General features: G+C 43.2%; 1 protein-coding gene across 5 annotated transcripts; it reads left to right on the plus strand.

Annotated features, from left to right (window-relative positions):
• The first annotated feature begins 1,207 nt into the window (after positions 1 to 1,207).
• Positions 1,208 to 23,420, plus strand: LOC121657870 (phosphatidylinositol 3,4,5-trisphosphate 3-phosphatase TPTE2-like). Of its 5 annotated transcripts, none has more exons than XM_042014055.1 (19): positions 1,208 to 1,299; positions 3,323 to 3,396; positions 5,461 to 5,538; positions 7,695 to 7,742; positions 8,463 to 8,621; positions 9,033 to 9,152; positions 11,953 to 12,052; positions 12,878 to 12,941; positions 13,463 to 13,527; positions 14,100 to 14,160; positions 14,416 to 14,497; positions 14,580 to 14,668; positions 17,850 to 17,911; positions 18,850 to 18,930; positions 19,917 to 20,022; positions 20,653 to 20,750; positions 21,128 to 21,223; positions 21,688 to 21,758; positions 23,177 to 23,420. In XM_042014055.1, exons 2-19 carry the CDS (start codon positions 3,347 to 3,349, stop codon positions 23,277 to 23,279), a joined length of 1,533 nt encoding a protein of 510 aa, XP_041869989.1. In that variant the 5' UTR covers positions 1,208 to 1,299; positions 3,323 to 3,346; the 3' UTR covers positions 23,280 to 23,420. The 5 variants fall into 5 exon arrangements, with proteins under 5 accessions (XP_041869989.1, XP_041869984.1, XP_041869985.1 ...); XM_042014050.1 differs by lacking the exon at positions 1,208 to 1,299 and adding an exon at positions 2,519 to 2,725; XM_042014051.1 differs by lacking the exon at positions 1,208 to 1,299 and adding an exon at positions 2,743 to 2,871.
• Positions 23,421 to 23,774: the final 354 nt, after the last annotated feature.

A 23,774-nucleotide genomic window follows, 5' to 3' on the forward strand; every position in this document is an offset into this window, starting at 1 on the left:
TTCCTTGTAAAGGTGTTCCACAGGTGTAAACTCCTGCTGAGAGTAATTCACAGGATCCCCACCTAGTCCACAGGACCAAGCCTGTTCTAAATAACCTGCACATGTAAATTTTTTTTTTTAGAACTAAGAGAAGATTAATTGGATGTTTCTTCTCATCATCAAGTTTAGCTTCCGTCCTTGTTTAGCTGCTTCTCAAATACATAATTATCTGAATATACCAAACATACTTAACACCAACCTCATGAAGTTTTACAAAGATGAGTTGGCAGAGTCTATACATGGAATGGGTCCTGGTCGATGGCAAGGTGAATCTGAGTCAGCAGTGCCCTGGCAGCCAGGAGGGCCAACCCTGTCCTGGGAGGCATCAGGCACAACATCGCCAGTTGGGCAAGGGAGGGGATTGTCCCACTCTGCTCTGCACTGGGGCAGCCTCACCTCAAGTCCCATGTGCAGTTTTGGGTGCCACAGTATAAAAAAGACATTAAACTACTAGACAGTGTTCAAAGGAGGGCAACAAAGATGGTGAAGGTCCCGGAGGAGAAGCCATATGAGGAGTGGCTGAGGTCACTTGGTCTGTTCAGCCTGGAGAAGAGGAGGCTGAGGGGAGACCACAATTCTGTCTACAGGTTCCTCACAAGGGGAAGTGGAGGGGCAGGCACTGATCTCTTCTCTGCGGTGCCTAGTGACAGGACCTGAGGGAATGGCCTGAAGCTGTCTGAGGAGGTCTAGGTTGGATGTCAGGAAAATGGTTCTTCACCCAGTGGGTGGTTGGCACTGGAACAGGCTCCCCAGTAAAGTGGTCACAGCACCAAGCTGGACAGAGTTCAAGAAATGGGTAGACAACACTCTCAGGATTCTTGAAGTGTCAGGAGTGGGACAGGAATTGGACTTCAATGATCTTTGTGGATCCTTCCAACTCCAGATATTCTATGATTCTATGTTCCTGTTACTTGCTACCACTGCCTGTACTAGCTATTTATGTATTTATATATACGTGTTTGAAGGCAAAACTTTCTGTTTAGTCTGGTGCTCAGAAATGTTCCCTATTCTCAGCATTCACCTTAAGGATTTTATTTCTTTTGGGCAGAGAGCATCCGGAAAGGCTCTTGCCATCAGTTACCGCATCTCCCCCTGCCAAGCCCCAGCAGCCCTGGGAGCAGACGCTAAAAACTCGCTTTGAGCTCCCTCTGGTGACGACCGCCCTGCAGAAAGCCTCTCCAGCGCAACCCTGGCCTCAGCAGCTTCAGCAGCACTGTTGTACCGTGGGATGCTCAGGGACTGCTCGTCACTTGGCTGTTGGTAAGTAATGAGACAGGCGTGAAACGTCTGCAGAGCACAGGGTAACACATCATATTCTGGAGGCTCTGATTCTGCAAAAACCTAAGTGCTCGACGCCGTGTGAAAACCCAAGTGCTCCCTGCAATGCTCTGCCCTGGATGATGGCAAGAGCTGCCACAGGCTGTGGGGACTGGCTGGCCTGCAGCCCCTGCCCGACCTGCACTGGCCCTGCCTCGAGTGCAGCCCCTCAGAGCTGTCATGCCATGGGAAAGGCACTGAGAGGCACCAAACCACAGCAGCAGAAAAGTTTACAAAAACTGCGAGGCTAGGACTCAGAAGCAGGTGGCGGGCCTGGCTGGTGGGCTGGGGGCAGTGTGGTTCCACACAGAATTACAATACCAATTAGACTGGAAAAGACCTCAGCAATCATTGAGCCCGCCTATGTCTGAACACCCCCATGTCAATGAGACTGTCCAGTCCTTCCTTAAACACCTCTGGGGATGATGATTCCACCACCACCCTGGGCAGTCTGTTCCAATGCCTACTTAATGCTTCTGTGAAGATAATTCTTCCTAATGTCCAACCTACACCTCCCAGTTTCAGACTATGTCTTCTTGTCCTGTCACTATTTACTTGGGAGAAGAGGCTGAGCCCCCCCTGGCTCCACCCTCCTTTCACGTAGTTGTAGAGAGTGATAAGGTCTCCCCTGAGCCTCCTCCTCTTCAGGCTAAATAACCCCAGTTCATTCAACTGCACCTTGTAAGACTTGTGCTCCAGACCCTTCAGCAGCTCTGTTGCCTTCTCTTCACACACTCCAGCCAGCACCTCAATGTCCCTCCTGAATTAAGAGGCCCAGAATTGGACACATTACCTGAGGTGTGGCCTCCCTAGTGCTGAACTCACTGCCCTGGTCCTGCTGGCCACACTATTGTTGGTACAGGCCAGGATGCCATTGGCCTTCTCGGCCACCTGGGACGTGGCCTCCTGGCTCATGTACAGCCGCTATCCACCAGCACTCCCAGGTCCTTTTCTGCCGGGCAGCTTTCCAGCCATGCTGCCCCCAGCCTGTAGCGCTGCATGGGGTGGTTGTGACCCAAGTGCAGGACCTGGAATTTGGCCTTGTTGAACCTCTTGCTGTTCGGTCTCGGCCCATCGTTCCAGCCTGTCCAGATCCCTCTGCAGGGCCTTCCTTCCCTCCAGCAGATCGACACTCCGACCCAGTTTGGTGTCCTCCCTGAACACCCTCCCTGGGGGCATGGGGAACACCGCTGCCCGCCCACCCACGGCCGCGGCCTGCGCGGGCGGTGCGGGGGCGGCGGGGCCGTTGCCATGGCAGCGGACGGGTCCGCCTGGCCCGGCCCAGGTGCAGCCGTGCGGCGCCGCCGGGACATTTATCCGCGGCCCGGGGTGCTGGGGCGCGCTCCTGCTCCGCGCCTCGGTTCGGCGGGTGAGAGGGGCTGGCGGTGCGCCCGGGAGGCGGGAGGGAGGGCCAGGATACAGCCCTGAGGAAGTTTAACCCAACTTTCCGCTGAGTCCGCGGGGCGCTGGGGGCGGGTGCCCAGGCTCGACTTTGAGCCCGGTGGCCGCGCCGAGGTGAGGTGGTGGGGGGGGTTCCGGGTGGGTCTGTGCCAGCGGGGATGCAGCGGGACCAAGTGCGGGCCTCCCGTCCGGGAAGCCGGTGTGTGCCGGGAGGGAGCTCCCGGACCTGCTCCCCGCGGTTCAGCCCGTGCCTGCAGCTCTCCCAGAGGTGCCAGCTGGGGCTCTTCTGTGTGTCAGAGCTTGAAGCAGGGCGAAATGCTTCGTTGAGAGGTAAAGATGCTGTTATCGCTGTGGCATGTTTGGTGTAGTCAAAAACCCTTCATCACAGTGCTGAGTGCCCTGACAGTTGTAGTTAAAGATTGAGCTTTGTCAACCATAGTGGGGAAATAGTTGAAAATGAAGCAGAAGTCCATCTGCTGGGACCCTGAGTGTGAGGCTACTGTAGGATGCTGGTATTCGCTGTTTCTTGTACTGTCTCACTTTAACTCGGTGTGCTTTTCTTCAGGCCAGCAGGGCAACAACAGGCAAAATGACAGCTGTGAGGTATGAACAAGGGACCGAGCCGAGAGAAGCATCTGGGTGAGTGAAATGAACCGTACCAGTGTGGGGGTTTGGGGTTGAATATGTGGTGTTTAGTCCCCTGTTCTTAGTGCTTCAAATATAACAAAGGGAATAATGATGGAGTGTCTGAAATTTATGTAGAGTCTTTCTATCTCCCCTCTCCTGCCAGTGCTGCTGTCTGAGAGGAGGGATATCTTTGAGGAAAATACGCTGTTTTGATTGACTTCTTGTGAGTAGTTAATAAGTGATAAATGAGTACAGGGTCTCCACCCCTGGTATAATAAGCCCGTGGCATTAAAGTGTGCTCTTTTAGCATCCAGACTGTCAAGAGACTTACAAGAGAGTGTCAAGGTCTCTTGTAAAGCTAGATGCTCTTCCTCTGTTTACTTTAAAAGCCTCAAGCCTGAAGTTGCCTTTAGCTATGGGCAGTCAGAAAAGCTTATATTCTGTATGGAGTGTGTGTGCGAAGGAAACAATGTCTTCTAGTATGGCTTCCTTCCACCCCAGTAGTCAAAGACTAATTGTAGTAGTTTGAAGCTGAGAGCTTGTTCTGCCTTGGACAACAAGTAGATGTAGAATGAGCAACAAAACAAACTCCCTCTGAGGAAAGCATTATCTAGAACTGAATTCTTGTGTGGGAGCATGATGGGAACAGTGTATTTAAACTTGGCTTCTGTTTTATCTTTGTGTTAAAGATTGTCTTTCTAGCTCAAAACACTTCTGTTTCTCATTCTTCTTGTGGCATATTTTAATCACAGTAGAGGATAAGGAGGTGGCATTTGGTGCACTTCACGTGTCTTCAAGTATAAGCAAGTGACCTGCAGCAAAATTGCTGCAGCAGCAACGTGCTTTAATAAGTGAAACACTTCTGCTGTTCAGTAAGTGTAAACACCCAAGTGAATATTCTGTAAGAATAGCTGGGAAGCAAACCTGAATGGCTATCCATCACTCAAACTTTGCTTCAGCTTTAGGAGCAAAATGAGGACACGTGGTGTCTGGAACTATTGGAGCTGGGAAATGAGACTTGAATGCTAAAATTGTTGCATCAGAATAATTCTTCTACTGAGCCTGATACTGAGTGCAAGCGGTGAAGCATCAGTACTGGTTGCTGAAACTGTAGGAGAAGCATCATTAAACTTCTTGCTTAAAAGGTGATTAGCCCAGACTGCAGAAGCAGTGCTGGTGCATGGGTCTGTTGTGGAGAATGAAGAATATTTGAATCCTCAGAATTACTACACTAACGCTTCAAACACACTAGGCTGCCTCAGAACAGGGAAACACCAATATTGGATATGTGTATGTAGCTGTTCCTGCCCCAGAAGCAATGGTGCCAGAGGCAGAGCCTGAGCAAACACTGTGGCTGTGCTATTATGCATCACAGTATTTCTGTGGAGAAGACTGAAATAAAAACTCCTGGATTTGAATCCTACACTTTTTATCTGAAATTGTCATGTGGCCTTTGAAAAAAAACAAAAACTTTGATCTAAAGAGACCATTTTAAGGAAGTTATGGCAAGCAGCCACTACCCCAAAAACCTGCTGTTCTAGCACTAGCTCAGCTGCTGCTCTGGTCTTCCAGTTTCCGGTGTGGTATCCTGCTCTGCACAAAAACATCTCTGTGCTAGGGCTTTTCCTGGTGAAAACATTAATTCTCTGGACAAGAAGTTCACTGTAACAGCTTTAATGTTACTTGGACTCTCTGAAGCCATTTTGCATATGTATATTTCCGGCACCTCTAGAACCCAGACTGTTGAGTCCTTAGCGGACGCATGGATGCCCTGCTTCAAAGCCCTTTATCCTACTGCTGAACACATCTGTCTCTTTTGGGGGGAAAAAAGGGAAAACTTTTGAGAAATGGGTTGCTAATGGGAAATAGATCAGCATAAGCCAAGGGGCTCATCTGTGACCACATGAGGGGGACGTCTTTCTTCCCCTGGTACTGGGCCTGTGCTCTAGCTCAGGCTGCTGCTTGCTTTACAGTGAATTCTTTTTTTTTTTTTTTTTTATTTTTTTGGAACAATGTGTAGCAATGTATAGAGCTGACATCTCTATCAGTGTGTGAGTTTTATTATTCCTTTTCCAGCTCTGCAACAGCAGAAGAGGCCACAGTAAAGATTGATGATGGTCGTGATGAGGATAATGGACCAGACAGCTGTTTCAAGTAAGTTAATGATATACTAAATTTCTTTGCTTACCCGCAGAAGTGTAATCTAGTGAGCCAAAATAAGAAGGCATGCGGGTAGCTTGTTGAAGTAGAGATAAGCCCAGTAAAATGCTTGATATTGACATTTCTTCTAGTACATAGTGAAGACAAGTAAGTTGAGGAAGCCTCTTTATCCCTCTAGAGATAAAAGCCCAACCCAGGAACACAAGTCTGTCGTATTGTGGAGAATGGGTAGTCCAAACTGCATTGATTAAATTTTCCTGAAGGAATAAGTTTGTGAGAGCACAGAAAAACAAGTGCTGGTGAGAAAATGGGGTGAATGAGTATCTGGGCATAACAATAAGCATCATGGCCCTCATCAAGTCTAAATTGTCTAAACGTGCTAGTAGTTTACTCTGTTCTTGAAGTAGTTATTTTCTGAGTGTTTAGCTCAGGTTATTGTTACAGCAAACTTAGTCAAGTCAGTGGCAAGTCCTGCAGCTCAAGAACAGTAAGCCTAAGCCTGTTTTCTCAGTTATTCTGTGACATGTTTTCCTAGATTTCAGAAGTTGGAATTTACAAATGTATTTCACAAAAGCTTTAAGCTAATTATGTAATCAAATGTGTCATGTTTCCTTCAACTGATTTAAGATGTTGCAGGCCAAATTGGAGTGGTGTATGTACATATTTTGCTATGTAGTGTACCTAGTAGAGGTACTGGTCCATAGACTGTGGAAGCTGAAGTCTTGGCATCCCTACTACAGTTGTAGGATTGACTGGACAAAGACATAAACCAACAAACAATTAGTGTGATTATTGCAGAGTTTTGTTAGATACTTGACAGTCATAGATACCAGCAAAACCTTCTATATGTTAAGCTGCCTTCAGAACAAGACATGGTATTACATCCTTGACTTCCATAGGATAAGTATGTACTACAACCCAGGTATCTCCTTCCAGCTTAAGAATGCAAATGTTTGCTGGTTAGACCTTGTACCTTGGTTTAGAGTGAGAAGCTAATAATGAAAAGCGTGGGTTAGTTCAGTAACCCCAGCAAGATGCTGCCTCAGCACTTCAAAGGTATCTAGCCTTGCCTTAAACTGAGTTATTGAAGTGAACCAAGTGAAATGCAATGCTTAAATTGTCCTAGAGGAAACAAGTATTTTGGACAGGATCACTGGGGTGCAATGTGCATTACTGAGCTGACAAAAACTTCTTGTAATAGTGCAAAATAAATCTATCAGTACTTTTTGTTAGTATGTTACAACTAATGGTAAGTCCTGCTGTTAGTGATATGCTTGAAAAAGGTGTTTTCTTCCAAGCGTCTAAGAAAAGACTTGATGCTTACAGTAGTTAAGTAATCTTGGGATTGCTTAACACTGGCAGCCTGTTTTTCAAACTGTCAGAACTTGAGTGTTTGCAGGTTCTTGTTGCAGGAACTTCTACCTTAGCTCTTGGTGTAATGTACAGAGGCTTACATGAAAGAGTTACAGAGGGCTTAAAGCATACCAAAGAGGCAACAAAATCTCCTGTAACTGGAAACAAGAGCTGTGACCCTGCCAGGAGTGAAGATTACTCTCAAAACTGGAAGAATTTGGCTTCAGAAACACTTTTTCTTAAAAGATGCTTGGATTTTCAACCTGAAAGCCAAACTGATGTTTCCTTTTTAAAATAGAAGTGGGATTTGTATTCCTCTATTCCAAAGGCGTGAGAGCTGTTAACAAGTGCAACTCTTTTCAGGCCTGGGAAAAAAATAGTTTGATACAGTAAACTTGTAAATTGAATGAAATATATTGAGGTATTTATCCTACAGTCTTCCTCTTGACCAATAACTATTATATAAACCTACTTCTTATAGCTTACTAAGCCAGAGTTCAGGCGTCACTGGAATTGTGACACTGAATAATGTTATGGATAAGTACATACTGCTGTATTTCTAGTGTCTGGAAGCTGATTAATACTTCTTCTAACAAGTGATCAAAGCATTGTTTTCAAGTACTCCCTTAACCTATATACTTCATGAATGCAACTGAGTCATCTCATCTTAGAGAAATCACTACTATGCAGAGTACTAAAGCCAAAGAAATGTGACTAAAAGAATATAACTATGCTCTTGTGGCTAATATCTGTAGGAAAATGTCACTTGTCTTGATGTCAGTTCTCTTCTCTTGCAGTGCAGCTAGGAGAAAAATTGCCCCCTTTGTGATGTCATTTGGATTCAGGTAAAAGCTTGTGCTTGAAATGATGTGGGCAAGGTAAAAATAGTCCTCATTTCTGGTGTAAGAACTTGGAGAGTTCCTTAAACATCAGTAATTCCAGCTTGCTTTGTCTGAAAAGTACTGAATCCCATGTCACCCCCAGAACAGGGAACTTGAGTAAAGTACTAGAATTGAAAAATAAGTCTTAAACAGATGTGACTACATTCTCCAAGGAGAGCTGGAAGTCAGAACTGTAAATGTCATTGACTTGGATAAAACCTCTTTAATGGCTTATTCTTGGCTGGCAGCCTTTGAACAAGCAGTTGGTCAGTTGTGTGTAGTCTAGGTGCTGGAACAAGGCAAGCCATTAAAGGCAGTTATTTTTAAGGGACTATATTAAGTCATGAGAGGGAGGAAAGCTGAGTAAGATGAAAGCAACAATGATACTGGTATGCCTTAAAGCATTCAGGTTTGCATTGCTTCTAGCTGTGAAATCATAAATTAATAACTACAGCTGTGTCTGAGGTAAATGTATGGTTCCACATAGATGAAGGTCTCTGTGCATATCACTTAAAAATGCAATTGGAAATCTTCAGGTTCTATTTAAGCAGGCTTCAATCTATGTAAAAGAACACACTCTTTCTGGGACTCTTTTCTTAGAAATCAGGGCTTGTGCTATTCAGTTGATAGGTGTCCAAAAGTCATTCCTGCCTCTTAAATTTATTTGTATTTTTCTCTTTGCAGAGTATTTGGAGTTGTACTTGTCATTGTGGACATTATAGTTGTGATTCTGGATCTGGCCGTCAGTGAGGGAAAGACGGGTACAGAGGTTCCTGAAGGTGTTGCCCTGGCAATAGCACTCTTCTTTCTCGTTGATGTTCTCCTGAGGGTGTTTGTTGAAGGGTAAGACATGGGCAAAAGTTAAGTCCATGTGGCAAGTCCTCAAGCTAGGAAGGAAGCAAAACTTAAAGCTCAAACTATGAACATGATGCCCTGTATGCTAATTTTCTGGTCATAGATAACAGCCACGTCTTTTCTTGGCTGTATGTGTTGGTGGTTACCCTTCTACAGAACAATCTGTAATTGTTTTCAGCATAAGTGAGCACTTGGGAACTACATTAGCTTTGCCATAACTTGTGTGTAAATCAGGTGTAAGATTGCTTTCTTAGTGAGACTTCAGTGCTCAGTGTTAAGAACTGCTTCAGAAGAGCTTGTCTCCAGGAGTAGCCCTATATAGGTGATTCTCTTTTTGAAGATATATTTCAGTCTTTGCTACCTGTATTGGCATCTGTCTAAAACTCTCCTTGGTTTCAGCTTCAGGAACTATTTCCGGTCCAAACTGAATATTTTGGATGCATGTATAGTGGTGGGCACTCTGTTAATTAATTTGACGTACTGCTTCTTAGACTTTGATGCAGTAGAGGAGATACCAAGGTAAGAGTGGTGTGGCAGCTGGTAAGTGTGAGCTCTCTTTTTGATCATCTTCTAAGAATTTTCTTGGGCACCTCTAAGCCAGATATGTGCATATGAGATCAAAAATAGGACTGTGATAATGTGTCGTGGTACAGACTAATGAAGGATAGATACACAACTTTGGTCTCTGTTTATGCTGTAGGCTGTCTCTGCCTCAAAGGCAGAGGTGATCTGAACATACTAGTAGGGGTAACTAAAAGTGAGGCCATCAAATGCTCTGACTTGAGCACTCTTTGGGGAAAGGTGTGCAGTAGCCATAATAAAGAGGAGGGTCTGAAGAAGGTCAGAAAGAAGAGTTGGATTATCATAGCAAATGGAACAGACAACTGAGGGAGGATCTCTGTCTAATGGATCTTGAAGTAGAAAGAGTTGCCAAACTGTCTTGTTTCCTTTGCTTTGCTTTCTCAAAAGCCTTATGGTAATATATGTTGGATTTTTCAGCCATGCTCTGGGGAGAGGAAACATGCTGTTTATGTACATAAGCTACTTCAAGTCCTATTTCCTTCTGATTTCTATATCTTGATCAGATGATAACCTGTGAGATGAATCCATTCCTGATGGAGACAGAACTACAACTTTAAGATGAGTTTATGTGCACTAGGTTTGACTTAGAGAAACTTTCTTGCATGAGCCAGGGAAAAGTTGAGCTCTTTAAAAAAAAAAAAAAAAAAAATTTAAAAATCACCCCCTCCCCCAAATTCAGCTGACTAATGGGTATAAGAGGGGAACATTATTCCAGAAGAGAATAAAAAGTTTAGTTATTGAAGAATCCAGAGTTGGACAAGTATCTTTAAATACTAGTTTTCTCTTAAAGTGCTGGCTAAACTTGGGTTTCAAGAAATAGAACTGTCAAAGGAATAGCTTTTTCAGCCTTACTAATAAAAGGCTTTTTCCTTCTAGGTTGTCTTAAACATTCATCTGAGTTTTTAATTAATTCGCATTTCTATGGCCACATTTTTCTAAAGCAGCTTTCATCTTGTAGCAGCATCCAGATAAAGGGAGGGGAAAAGAGTACTGTGACAGGGTAATCTGCACTCTTATCTCTACTAGGCTATGCTAGTAGTAGGCCTGATCCTACATTGACCCATCTGGTTGTAGATCTGTGTGTGCAAGTTTTTTGTATTCTGACTTGCTGAAATTGATGGGAATCTAGAATAGGTTTTTTTCTCACATAAAGAGGACTTCACACTGCTGCTCTCAGAAGACACTCAGCTGTGGCCTACTGTCTTATCTATTCAATTTTTGAAGCCCTCTATAAGGCTTCTCTTGTTAAAGGCTCTAAAATTGTGTTCTGACCAAAATATTACTACCTGACAGTAGATGATACCTCAGATTTGACCAAATCTTGAGATGCGGTGGTCTTCCCACCTAACACACCAGTAGTGTCCACGAAATCCAACTAATTCCCAGTAGCCTTACTGGGTTTATCACTTTTCTTTCTTCAGTCCTTCCTCAAGAAGCAAACAATAGTCTTAAAGTATCTGATACATCTCAGAATAATTAGAATTTGAGCAGCTTTTATATGGATGAGAGCTTATATATGACAAGTGAAATTTCAGTGACAGTCCATAGAGGTAATATGTCCTGATGGAGGAGTATGGTTTCTCTTTCTAGTCTGGTCTAGCCGGGTGTGTGTAGGGTTGTAGTTAACTGCTTCCTCGAAGTCTGACCTATACAAGGACATTGACCAATGAGAGCTGCATACCAGTCTGGGAGGTAATGCTTAATTGGTTGACTTCCTTAAGGGCAGAATGCAAATGGCTTTTATCTTGAAGAGTTGCTTCTCAGAGTTGTGGGAAGAGGGGTTATGGAGTTTTCACCCCAGTTTTGGTTCATCTCATTTTCTGCTAGCTCTGAGGAAATTCTGTTTTGAAAACAGGGGGGTGATACTGAATTTTGAAGAAGCTCAGGGAAAAACTGAAACTTTCCTCCAGGTATCCAAGACAACCTTACCTTGCTGACTTCAAGCTCCATATCAGTGGAGAGCAGACTGTGTTCAACTGGAGTTTTGTCTCCCTTACTCTTGGTATTCACCAGCATTTTTACGCACATGTATCAAAACCTAGAATATGTGCTGCTTAAAATGTATGCTCACTTACCTCCTTAAGGAATGAAATGAGTTTTAGTTTGCCCTTGTCCCTAGGAGTGTGGGAAAACAGCTGCTCCTGTTCAGTTGTTTGAATAGAACCACTCACCTAAGCTTCTTTCCCGCTTCAAAGTTCAACAGTAGTTCAAAGTTCCTCAAACCGAACCAAGTGTTCAGGTTGCTGAATGATTAAACACAGGATATATATACTGATCTGTTCTCAGGTTTCTTAATCAAGTCATGATGTATTTAGCCTGTCTAGCTTTTTTTCAGTCACTTTTCAGGTGGCTACATACACTTAAATGTGGCTACAGGTACTTAAATGTATAGTTGAGAATAAGCTTCAAGGAACAAGAATTTGGTGATAATAACATGGGTAATGTTAATGGAATTCGTTGCTTTCTACCCAGAGGTATCTGTGGAAGTCTGTTTCAGCAAGTAGGGGATTTCCTAGTTCTGTTAGCTGTTCAGAACATGTACTCACAAAAAACTCTTGACAACAAACCTATGATATTCTTCAAGTACAGTCGTAGTTCCAAAATCAGCCTGAGAAGTCCTAGTTTAATATATGAAACAAAGTTTTAAACTGTCTCTGAAACAGCTTTTAAACAGCTTTAATCTTTGCCTCTAAGTTTATTTGTATCCATTTTCTTTCATGGTGAATCTGTCCTCTAGAATGGTTATTTTCCTCCGAATTCTGAGAATTGTCATCTTGGTAAGAATATTTCATCTGGCTTCACAAAAGAAGCAACTTGAAGTGGTGACCAGGAGAATGGTAAGTTGGCCTCTTAAGATATCTTGGCTACTACTGCTGTTTCCAATGCTTTCTCCAGGCAGCATCCATGGTAAATAGCAAGGCTGACCATGGCCTGTTGGTCTGCAATTGATAGTATTGTCCAAGCAGCACATCTGTTCAGTGTCCCTGACAGGGCTCTGGAGCTTTGCCTCCACCTTCAGGAACGCCTTTTCGTTCTCAGCTTTGCTCAAGTAAGCAGCAACTTCACCTGGAAGGTCACCACAGTAAAGTGATTGCAACACCACCATGTGTCTCAACTGACAATTTCTAGCTTGTGTGGTACATAGACTCTTTTCCCTCACATGGGGGAAGGTAGGAGTTTTAATGTGTCTGATGCTTTATTTTGGGTGCCAACAAAGCAATCTAGCTGTTGAAGCCCTATCTTCTGTAAATGCCTCTTATTTTCATCAGAGGCATTCAAGTGGTACTTTAAGCTTCAAGTATGTCCTATTGCTCGGGAATAAGCAGTCTTGGTTATGGTACCCTTAACTTTATTCTTTTTTCCTTCAGTCTCCAGACACCCAAATAAAAATGACAGATTCATGCTGCAGTATGCAAAAGATCTGCAGTGTTCTTTTCACTAGAATAAACTTTGATACTTCAGGGTAAAAATTCTGTACAGAGCTTCTACCTAAGAGTTAATACAAGAAATGTTGCTCTTGGATAATGGTGTAGTGAAATGAGGCTCTGCTACTCAAGCTTAACTCGAGAGTCTAGATGGTTGAGTTTTCCTAGTAACAGACAACACTGAGTGATCATTGGAATTCTTGTGGAAGATTAACTCTTACTTTTTTTTCTGGTCAGGTCTCTGAAAACAAAAGACGTTATATGAAAGATGGCTTTGATCTGGATCTCACCTATATTACTGGTTTGTGGAAACAAATGTCACTTTGCAGCATGTTATGTCCTGTTAAGACTTGTTTTTCAGTTAATAAGAGCTTGTTGTTAAATACGGACAATGTTTAGACTCAGGAAACTTAAGTATGAAGTCAAACCAGGCCTATTCCTCTTCTGTGGGATTTTGAAATATGGATTCCTGTCTGACACTATTCTCCAGAATTAGCCTTCTTGGGAGAGTTGTACATGCTGTATGTAATGATAGAAATTTATCTGAGGCCTGGGGAACCAGTGCTGGGGAAGTATTGACTTACAGTATTTTTGCTTCAGATTCTGTGGAGACTGGCACTTGGTGGTGGTTGATGCTTTGGGAAGCAGTATTTGTCTTGCTCTAGCTATGCTGAATGTAGAGGAAAGCCTCCCAGGAATGGGTAGATTGTTCTTATAATTAGGGTAGAAATAAGACATTTCATAAGGATGTTTCTCAATCATGTAGTCCTTATGTGTAGGCAGGCTTCCTGCTGTTACTTGTGATTGCTGTCCTCTCAACAGATCGAATTATTGCAATGTCATTTCCATCTTCTGGGAAGCAGTCTTTCTACAGGAACCCCATAAAGGTAAAAATCTTATCTACCAAGTTCACTGTTTCTGAAACCTGTTTCTTTTATAGATTCCCACTAATTTACATGTGACCTGGATCATGTCAGTCCTAGTTCTGCTGCCTTTGCTGGTTGGAGTGACTGACTGATGATCTCCACTGTGGTGCACTGCTTATGTTGTAGTGTCTCAGCTAATCCTAGTAGGTTGTATCTCATAGTGTGGACACACGAGTGCTTTGATCCTCCTGTTCTTTGGGAATGCTTTGAAGAATCAAGGCAGTTCTGTCCCAGGCTAGTAATAGTGATAAGATCTATTAATCTAAATAAAGTTGTTTAAAAGGTCTGCATACATAATGTCCATTTCAGAGCTACCCTTCCTGATATTGTAGAAACATTTATAGGGACAGGAAGATAGCTGCAGTAGTAATTTTATTCTAGACCAGAACCTGAGCTGTTGGGTTGGAAAGGCCTGCTGTCTGAGGGCTGTTTGTGAATGCAGTTGCTGATCCCACCTGGAGGGCTGGGGGGGTTGAGGTGGCAGTGGAAATAAGGAACAGAGCATTAACTACTCTGAACTCATTATTGTTTAGGAAGTTGCAAGATTTTTGGACACCAAACATCCAGACCACTATAAAGTCTACAACCTCTGCAGTAAGTATGTTTAGCTGCTGACTATATTGAAATACTGGAGATAAATTTTAATGTAGTGGAAAGTGTGAAACCAGAAGCTAAGCACACGTGGTTTTAGCCAAGTTACCTCAGGTTTTTTTCATTTTGATCTATCTATTAACACTACTGTATTTTAGACACTAGTACATGCTCAGACCAGCAATTGTGTGTTACAAGCCACTTTCTTTGTTACAATCCTTCTCCCTTCCTGGCATAACTTCAGATCTTTTCCTATAGGTGAAAAAGGCTATGACCCCAAGTACTTTCACTACAGGGTGGAAAGGATCTTCATTGATGACCACAATGTCCCAGCACTACAGTGAGTCTTGTCAAGAAATACATACATTGTAATAGTTCTATGTAGGCATTTGCTTTGAGCCACTAATTATCCCCTTACTTAGGGACATGCTGAAATTCACTGCCAGTGTCCGTGAATGGATGAGTCAAGATGAGAAGAATGTCATAGCAATTCACTGTAAAGGAGGCAAAGGTAGGATTTCTCATGTGTAATCTGTGTATGCTACAAATCACAATTCTGTGTCATTATAGCTTCTTTGATGTTAGTATGGCCTTAAACCATAGTATGAGATGGGCTTACAGTGTAACTTGACAAATTCTGCAGACACTGTGATGACTAGCAAGAGTATTGTACTCTGTGTTCAGTATTACACAACCCCATTTTTAGGTAGTCTAAATTGGTTCTTAGTCTAAGCTGTCATTGTGTCTCTTAAAATGTTCCTCAATAACTTTCTGGTGTTCTGGCAGCTGGGACAGCAGTCCCCCAGGAGAAGCTGGGGATAGGGGCTACTGAAACTGCTACTGTTAAAAATGTGTGCTGGTTTGGACAAATTTGGAGGAAAAATATCCTCTGATAGAAGGCAGGTTACAACCAGCCCTCCCCCCACCAGATTCAGGAAAAAAAAAAAGAATTTTTTCCTCGGAGGAAAGTGAAAGAGATAAAAAACTATTTATTTAATAAACACACAGGAAAAGGATAATAATGCTAAATAATGAAACCTCTCACTGTGGAGAGAAACCTGGGAAAAATTCAGAGTCCTTCCATAGATCTCTCTCCCCCTCCTTGGAGCTGGGTTGTGGGCCCACCTCCGGGCCTCGGTGGAGAACTCTCGCGAGGTGTTCTGATGTTGAAACAGTCCAGAAAAAAAGAAGGGAAAAATCGAAGTCCCAGGAAAATAAAGTTCAACTCTCCATCTCCCTCCGGTGAAAAAAGTAGCTGGAAAACTGGCTGGGAAAAAAAAAAAACCAAACAGGGTGCTTCCCTCTGCTCTCGCTTGCTGCTGCAGCTGAATGCAGAGGAGTCTGTGTGTCCTTGAAACACTGCTTTGAAAGTTCTCTGGGTATTTTTTCCTCTTCCTCCTCTCAGGCTCAGTTTAAAGGTACAGAAAGGCACGAAATTAATTTCTGGGCATAGAGGAGTGATAGGGGATACAACATCATAAAGTCACCCCAAGACAAAGTGTTAGGCTGCTGCTTTGCCTTCTGGTAGCCAGTCACCCATGCTGAATATTTTGCATTGTAGTATAGCTCAAACTATCCATTGTTTAGGTTGGAGAAAGACCTTTCAAGATCAAGTCCAACCGTTAACCCAGTACTACCAGGTCCACTACTAAACTATGTCTCTCAGTGCCACATCTGCACATCTAAATTACCTCTAGGAGTGGTGATTCAATCACTTCCAAGGGCAACCTGTTCCAGTGTTTCATAACCCTGTTGGAGATGAAATTTTTCTTAATATCCAATCTAAATCTTCCCTGGAGCAACCTGAAGCCATTTCTTCTCTTCCTATTGCTTGTTACCTGGAAGGAGCAGACCAACCCCACCTCACTATGACCTTTACAGCAAAAAGGTCTCCCCTGAGCCTCCTTTTCTCTAGGCTAAACACACTCAGTTGCTCCTTGTAAGACTTGTGCTCCAGACCCTTCCCCAGCTCTGTTGCCCTTCTCTGGATGCACTCCAGCATCTCAATGTCTTTCTCGCAGTGAGGGGCTCAAAACTTAATGCAGGATTCAAGGTACAGCCTCTGCAGTGACAAGCAGAGAGGGATAATCACTGCCCTGGTTCTGCTGGCCACACTACTGCTGATACAGGCCAGGATGTCATTGGTGTACTTGGGCACACTGCTGGCTTATGTTCAGCTGCTGTTGAACAGTACCCTCAAGTCCTTTTCCAGTGGGCTGCTTTTCAAACAATTTTCCCTGAGCCCGTAGCACTGTGTGGGGTTGTTGTGACCCAAGTGCAGGTCCCAGCCCTTCACTTTATTGAACCTCATGCAGTTGGCCTTGGCCTATCAATCCAGCCTGTCCAGATCCCTCTGCAGAGCCTTCCTGCCCTCCAACACTCCTAGCAGATCAACACTCCTATCCAACTTGGTGTCCTCTTCAAACTGGCTGAGGATACACTCAATCCCCTTGTCCAGATTGTTGGTAAAGATATTAAACAGGACTGGCTGGAGTACTGTGCCCTGGGGACAGCACTAGTGACCAGCTGCCAGCTGGATGTAACTCCATTCACCGCAATTCTCTGGGCCCGGCCGTCCAGACAGGTTTTTACCCAGTGAAGAGTGCACCTGTCCAAGCCATGAGCAGCCAGTTTCTCCAGGAGAATGCTGTGGGAAATGGTATCGAAGGCATTACTTAAGTCCAAGTAGACAACATCCACAGCCTTTTCCTCATCCACTAAGTGGGTCGCCCTCTCATAGAAGGAGTTCATATTGATCAAGCAGGACATGCCCTTCATAAATCCATGCTGGGTGGGCCTGATCCCCTGGTTGTGCTGCATGTGTTGTGTGATACCGCTCAAGATGATCTGCTGCATAACTTTACCCCTCTAGAATTTTCCAGGTACTGCTGGATCTTAAATCAAGATACACATGATATTAGGTGATAGAGTACAATGAAGTCTTATGGAAAGAATAGTGAAGGCTGTCAAACATAGGAGCTAACCTGCAGGTGCTAGCTGCAATCAGCAGTAGTGTGGGAGCTGTTGAAATGCATAAATAACTGCAAGTAGGCCAAATTTCCTTGCAGACATCTGCCACATCTTTAGCCACCTGCTCTTACTACTGCAAGTACCTGGCTTCAAGTAGGTGGTTACTTAACATTAAAGAGTTGCCCCCAGGTGGAGCTCTGTTTTAAAGTCTTTCAAAACTGAGTGTTGAAACTAGCTGCAGTCAAAACCAGCTTGAAGAACGAGTATAGGGAGGGTGGCTTGACCTCTGAGATTTTAAATTAAAAGCTGAAACTATAGTAGGCATCTTCATGCTAGCAGACTTGATGGCTTTTAGTAGGGTTGCAGGGATACTGATTGGGGCAGAGAAACAACTCTTGACACTTACAGGATTGGGACGTTTCAGTTTATAGCCTCATTTAGTAGAGTGCTTGACTCTATTCCCTGCTGAATGGGGTATGCAGGTACTGACCAGCTGCCTGAGTGTCTCTAGTAATGAAAACATGGGGACAAGGAACAAATTGACAAACTCCAGTATCTTGTCTTTAACTTCTTCTTCTCAGAAATCCAGGCACCTGACTACTCGACTGTCACTTGTAACTCTTGAAATAGATGAGATAACAGGAGATGACTTTACCTTCGCAAAAATAATCCCAATACCTTTGAACTGCTGTAATTCAACTTGTGTTGTATGTCTAATACAGGCAGGACTGGAACAATGGTCTGTATCTGGCTCATAGACAGTGACCAGTTTGAGAGTGCAAAGGTAAAAACTCCTATTTATTTTTTGATTTGTTTAGTATTCAAAATGTCCTTTTAGGATTTACTGAATTGGTGAAATGCACTAATGTGCTGCGAAAGTTCTATACTAGAAAAAGGATTCTCTGAAGATTCTGGTTTTAAAAAAGTTCATGCAAGTCTTCCTACAGTGTAAATTCTGAGGAGACTATTCTTGATCTGACAGAAGTGGGGAAAATAGCATTTAACAGGTTACCAACTTGAAGTAGTCTTTTAGGAGGAATAATGGGTCTAGGGTCTTGAGCAACAACTTAAACTGTAGGTGACTTCTGAGCAAAGTCTCCTAAAGATAGTATCACCGGTTTTAAGTGGTTTTAAGCAATTTTTTTTTTTTGCCTAATCTCCCTCCAAGTAGTGTGCTATCAAGAATTGTCTTGTCTTGACAGCCAGCATTACAAAAGAAAGCCCTTCTAGGGAAGGGGAGAAAGACCAAGTCCCAACCAGGACAGGTGCTTATGCTGCTTTAGTGTCCTGGGTCTGATACCAGCTGGAGACTTGGGATGCAGAAGGCCCAGGACACTCAAGGTAGTCTGGGCAGAGTGTGTATCCATTTAATCACTTGCTTTCCTCTGAGTTTGGTTCATGAAGATATGAACTAATGTTCAGCTTGGTCTGCCACAGACCACTTGAGAAATATAGATGGTTCTAAAGCAATTGCTTAAAAGTCATATTGCTCTTCTTCACTCTTTCATGGATGACAGATTTATGTATCTGACTTCCTAATTAGTACTTTCTTCTTGTAGTTAAAAGTCTCCTTTAGAAGGTACCAAAGCAACTATTGCATATTTTCACTTGCATTCCTTTACTGGACTTGAGTAGTGTACTTCTATTTTACTATCCCCTTCTCAAGGAGGGGAATGGTGGTGGGATGGGTAGCTTAACCCTTGAAATTATCTTCCTGTGTAGGAAAGTTTGGACTACTTTGGGGAGAGAAGAACTGATAGAAGCACAAGTACCAAGTTTCAAGGAGTTGAAACTCCCTCACAGGTAAGCTTGAGCAGGTTCAGGAACTGTAGTCAAACCAATACTAACCTTGTGAGTGCTTATGCTGCCCCACCTTCCCTGCCTTGTTTCAGTGATGTAGGTTCCTATTACTTGCTTAACTCCTGAACTGTCTGTAATCCTTCTGTGAGAGTCGGAAGATGAACAACTGACATGGTTGCTTTCCATCTTTCCCCTTCCCTTTATGCCTTTCTCTGCATAATAATGTTAAATCTGAAGTATAGTATCTAGGATAACAACAGAATTCCTGAGATTAGGAAAGCTTTCGGTCCAACCCCACTGTTCAAGCAGGGTGACCTGGACAGATGTGTCCAGTCAGGTCTAGAACATCTGCACAGATGCAGACTCCACAGAATGTCTGGGCATCCTCACAGGAGCATGGCACTGTAAGGCAACTGGACTGTTTAACAAGGATGCATGGAAGCCTGCAGCCTGGCCTGGTGCTGATTTGGCTTGGATGGAGAAATGCATCTTCTGCAGACTGCATTCACTGGGAAAAACTACACAAGTTTTTGCCTCAGGCCACAGTTCGGGACTTTGCTCATCTTGATTTACTGTTCTGTGTGATGCAGAGTTGGGAAGTGAATCTGGTGACAGGGGTACTTATAATTGCTGGCAGAAAATAGAAGTACAGCTGTCCTTCAGTAAAATGAATGTATCTTGTATGTTTAAACATTCAGCCTCTTAAAGCTACAATATAAAAGCTCCTCACTTCTTGCTGAACTAAAAAGTACAGAATTCCTCTTAAAACATGAAATTTAAATGCTGATTAAAAATGTAGATGTTGAATTTGTCTAGAAGATTGTTTGAACCGGGGAAGGGAGGGAGAACAGTTGTCTTTCTTCTTAGCTTTGGACTTTGAAGAGCTAAAAACTTGGTGTAGAAGATCTATTTAAATCCTACTTCTGCCTAAAATTAATCTGTGTTGGGTACAGAAACTGCATAATGTGTCTGGTTTTTTTGCATTACAGAGTAGGTATGTTGGGTATTATGAGATCCTGAAAAACAAGTATAACTTGCAGCTCCCACCACAGAGACAACTCAAAATAAAAAACTTCAAAATCCACTCTATACATGGTAAGAACTCTTGTATTTGGGCATTCCTCTATCTGGCAGTGGTTTCCCATTACAGGCAGCTGTTTCTCTTGCTAAGCTGAGGAATGTAGACTTACTGGGATCTGAGAATTTAAATGACACAGAACACAATGAAGAGTATTTTGTAGTCGGTTGCTCTGCGTTGTGTCACTTTCTGGATGTGGGACCAAATGATGGCTCACATACAACCTGCTTTTTTTTGGAAGGGGAATCACTTTTCAAGTGAGACTAACTCCTCATGTGGAGCTGGATCCACTAATGTTCCTGAGCTTTAGATACACGCCTATTTTTGTACCTGTGTACTGGTTATCTTGCTCAAAAGCTGGAAGTTCACAGCTGCTTGTTCTAGGGGAGTTCAGACTGCTGTTATTGTTCGATCAATGGAACTAGATTCTACATTAGCCTATTCCCCTGCTGGGATTCAGTTACTTCAAAATACAATTTTCGGCCACTGAATACTGACTTACCTTCAGCATTTGAGGTCTCTAGGGTCTTGAGTAAGGCATTCTAGAAAGAAAGCACTTTTGAATGGGATCACACTTGGTTTTCATGACTACTTATGTTTCCAGCTAAAGTGTGTGCCTCTGGTATAATGCAACACTTTGTTCCTAGGAGTCGGGAAAGGCAATGGAAGTGATATGAAGGTGCAGATAATAACAAGGAAGCAAGTTGTACTACAATGTGTATGTGCCAATCAAAAAAACTGCAAGGTGAGTACTATGAAGACACGAGTTGAGTCACAGAAGCTGAAAACTGACTTAGAGGTGAAAAGCGTCTTTGTTTTATGTCCAATATTCAATTTCTACACATTCTAACTAAATGGATGATGTAAATTTCAAGAGGAGGAAAAAGCTAAACTTTGCCAGATCCTAGGAAAAGTAGTGGTAAGATAAAGAAAGATTTCCCTGGGAGTCGCTTACATGCAAATAGTTCACTCTGTCCTGAGCAGCCTAAACTTGTTGTCTGTTGTTCTAGCACTGCTGTTGTATTTGTGTACCGTGAATGAGTAGTTATATGTTGTCGTGAATTGGTCCCTTGTCTCACTGTAGAAACTTTCATAAGACAAATACTTTATTCTGTTATCCAGCTCTTCTTTGATTCTGAAAGTGACTCTGTAGTCATTGGCTTAGAAGACTGCCCTGTTCTAAGTGGTGATGTGAAAGTCAGATTTGAATCCAATTCTGTAAGTATACCAGTGTGAAGACCTTCACTTGGGCATGGGGAGAGGCTGCAGTGCAAACTGCAGTGGGTCCTCCCTGGCTGGGCGGGGGGGGGCGAATTTGTTCCTCCCCAGTGACTCCTGCTGTGTCTCACTGTGCAGTGTGGGATGCAGCGAGTGGTGTAACATCAGCCTAGGTAAGCAGGGGAAGCATGTGGCTGCTCAAACAGCAGTATAACCAAGGCATCTTAGTTGGGTACCTGCTGCTCCTAACCATGGGGGCCTTACCTCATTGTATTGAGTGACTTGGTACTGAAGTAACTGCAGAGCAAATAGCGATTTGTGTGTGATATTGGGCTCTTTAAGTGTACTGATTCTGGCACTGTAGCTTTGTAAACCAAATTAGTGAAGAAAAGTGGGTACCCTTGCTCTACAAAAAAAAAGTTCTGTTGTGTAACACAGTCCCTAAACAAGGTGTTTGTGTTTAGGCTCTCCCAAAAGGCTATGATGGCTGCCCATTCTTTTTCTGGTTCAACACTTCCTTTATTGAAAATAACAGGTAAGTGATCATAGGGGATGCCTTCAGATCCTAACTTCTGGTGTCTGCATAGAGCTGAAAGATCATAAACATAGTACTGAAAGCTGAGATAAGACAGGCCTGATCAGCCAGCTAACTTTCATGTGGGTACTGGTCTTTGACCCTCAACTATAACTTGTGAACAGGCAGTTGCTTGCACTGTGACAAGTATTTTAAACATCAGAGCTTTCTATCTTTACTTAAATGACTGGATTATTTCCTTGGTGCTCTCTAACCATTGTTAATGAATTTGAATTAAAAAATGTAATGCTACCTATTCAAACCTGCCATCCTCTGTAGTATGGCTGCCTGAGAGGCAGGAATTCAGTATCTTAGCAGGCAAACATTAAGACCACAGTTAGAGGTCCTGATGCTTGGGATCACAAAGAAAGGCCCTCTTATGGCTTCTCACGAAATTACTGTGATTTTGCTTGCTGAGACTGGAACTCCTAGAGAAGCTCCACCTGGTGAAAGTTGGGCTTGTCTACCTTGCTTTGGGAGTGATGTAGAAATGCAGAAACAAGAAAGCCCTGTCTTTGGTCTGCCTTGCTTGACAGATTTAGGTAGAGGAACAGTGAACTTGGCATATGAGATATAATTACTGTGTTCTCAATGACTGGAATAGATAAAAACCAGTTTTTACTTAACTTATCCCGTTGCAGCTTGAGAAGAGGTAGCCATGAGCCTGTTTGTAAACTGTTAATATGCTGAGCCAGCAGTGCACCTTGCAGTCTCAATGCAGACCAATTAGACCAAGCCAGTGCCAGGAGAAATGTCTGCTAGCTGTCCGATAGCCCTGCAACATTGCCATCTTGAGGGTTTTGCTGAAGTGTTTTGCTTCCTCCAGAACTATGGAGGATGCCCCACTAGGCTACCTTTTCTGCCCAGACCTTCTGGTAGACCTGAGTGGAATAGGTGTGAGCAGAAGTGAAACAGCTGTTAAGGCAGTGCTTCTGTCTCTGTATCTCTTAATTCAGACATGGCTGATGTGCAAATGCTTTTAGGTGATAGCTAGACATGAATTTGGTAAACATTAAAATTGGAGAACATGCCTGATGAGGTTGAGTACTGAATCAAATCCTTGCCTTTAGGAAGGTTGGTTATTAAATTCCTGGCACTTGCATCATATCACGAGGCCTTGAGCTGAATGTAATATTAATTTCACTCTGTCTTGTACTGTGGGGTTCTGGGAGGGGGGTGGGAACAAAGCCATCAGGTTGACTTTGTTTCTCAGACTACGTAAGATGCAAAGTATTGTGCAGGTATAGCTGATGTCTGTTTGAATTCAAGATCTGGGGCTGTATTTAATATTGTAGGGCTGAGCTAGAAGATCTCTCAGCTGGCTGAAAGGAAAAGCATGTCTTAGACTGTAAGATATACTACTGAATTTTGTCTTTCAGACTCTACCTTCCCAGGAATGAGCTGGATAACCCTCACAAGTGTAAAACATGGAAAGTCTATAGTGAGACGTTTGCTGTGGAGGTGAACTTTATTGATCTGTAAGGGAAACATGTAAAATTAATCTCTTTCCTGGAGAATGTCTTGCTATTTCAGTATAAAGTGAAGCAGTCTCATTTGGATGTACTTAATGTATTTCTGTGTAGATACAACTTCTCAAATAAAGTTACATCAAGTTCTGTTGTACAGGGCAATAATACTCTGAAGAGTTATTTAATGTCAGTTGACTGTCACATCATTGGATCCTTGGGAGCTTAGATATCTCTGCATATGGGTAATTCCTGTTTGAGTTAATGTAAGACAATTACCTGTCTTTAGGCACGAGCGTTAACATGATGGTGGATGAAGACCAGCAGTGTGCATGAGACTGGAAAATCTGATGCGACTCTCTTGGCATTGGGGTTTTCCACAGATCAGTTGAATATGGGAGTTTTGAGGGAGAAATATTAATCTCCCTGTGCTGGATTACTGCTTCTTGAGCGCAGAAGCCTTGGTATTGAACTGCTCTTCATCAGGAATCAGTGATATAGGGCTTTGAGC

Source organism: Corvus kubaryi, unplaced genomic scaffold (genome assembly GCF_017639235.1).
Source record: "Corvus kubaryi isolate FWS band 111438036 unplaced genomic scaffold, C.kubaryi_AGA036_p1.0 split1-65, whole genome shotgun sequence".
Lineage (NCBI taxonomy): Eukaryota > Metazoa > Chordata > Aves > Passeriformes > Corvidae > Corvus > Corvus kubaryi.

What these genes read in the sequence shown, in the direction of transcription:
- LOC121657870 (XM_042014050.1), top strand. Translation starts at nt 2,534, where the DNA reads ATGGGGAACACCGCTGCCCGCCCACCCACGGCCGCGGCCTGCGCGGGC. An exon ending in GTGATGTCATTTGGATTCAG is followed by an intron (nt 7,743 to 8,462) that starts GTAAAAGCTTGT and finishes TTCTCTTTGCAG; the next exon opens with AGTATTTGGAGTTGTACTTG. An exon ending in CAAAATCCACTCTATACATG is followed by an intron (nt 20,023 to 20,652) that starts GTAAGAACTCTT and finishes CTTTGTTCCTAG; the next exon opens with GAGTCGGGAAAGGCAATGGA.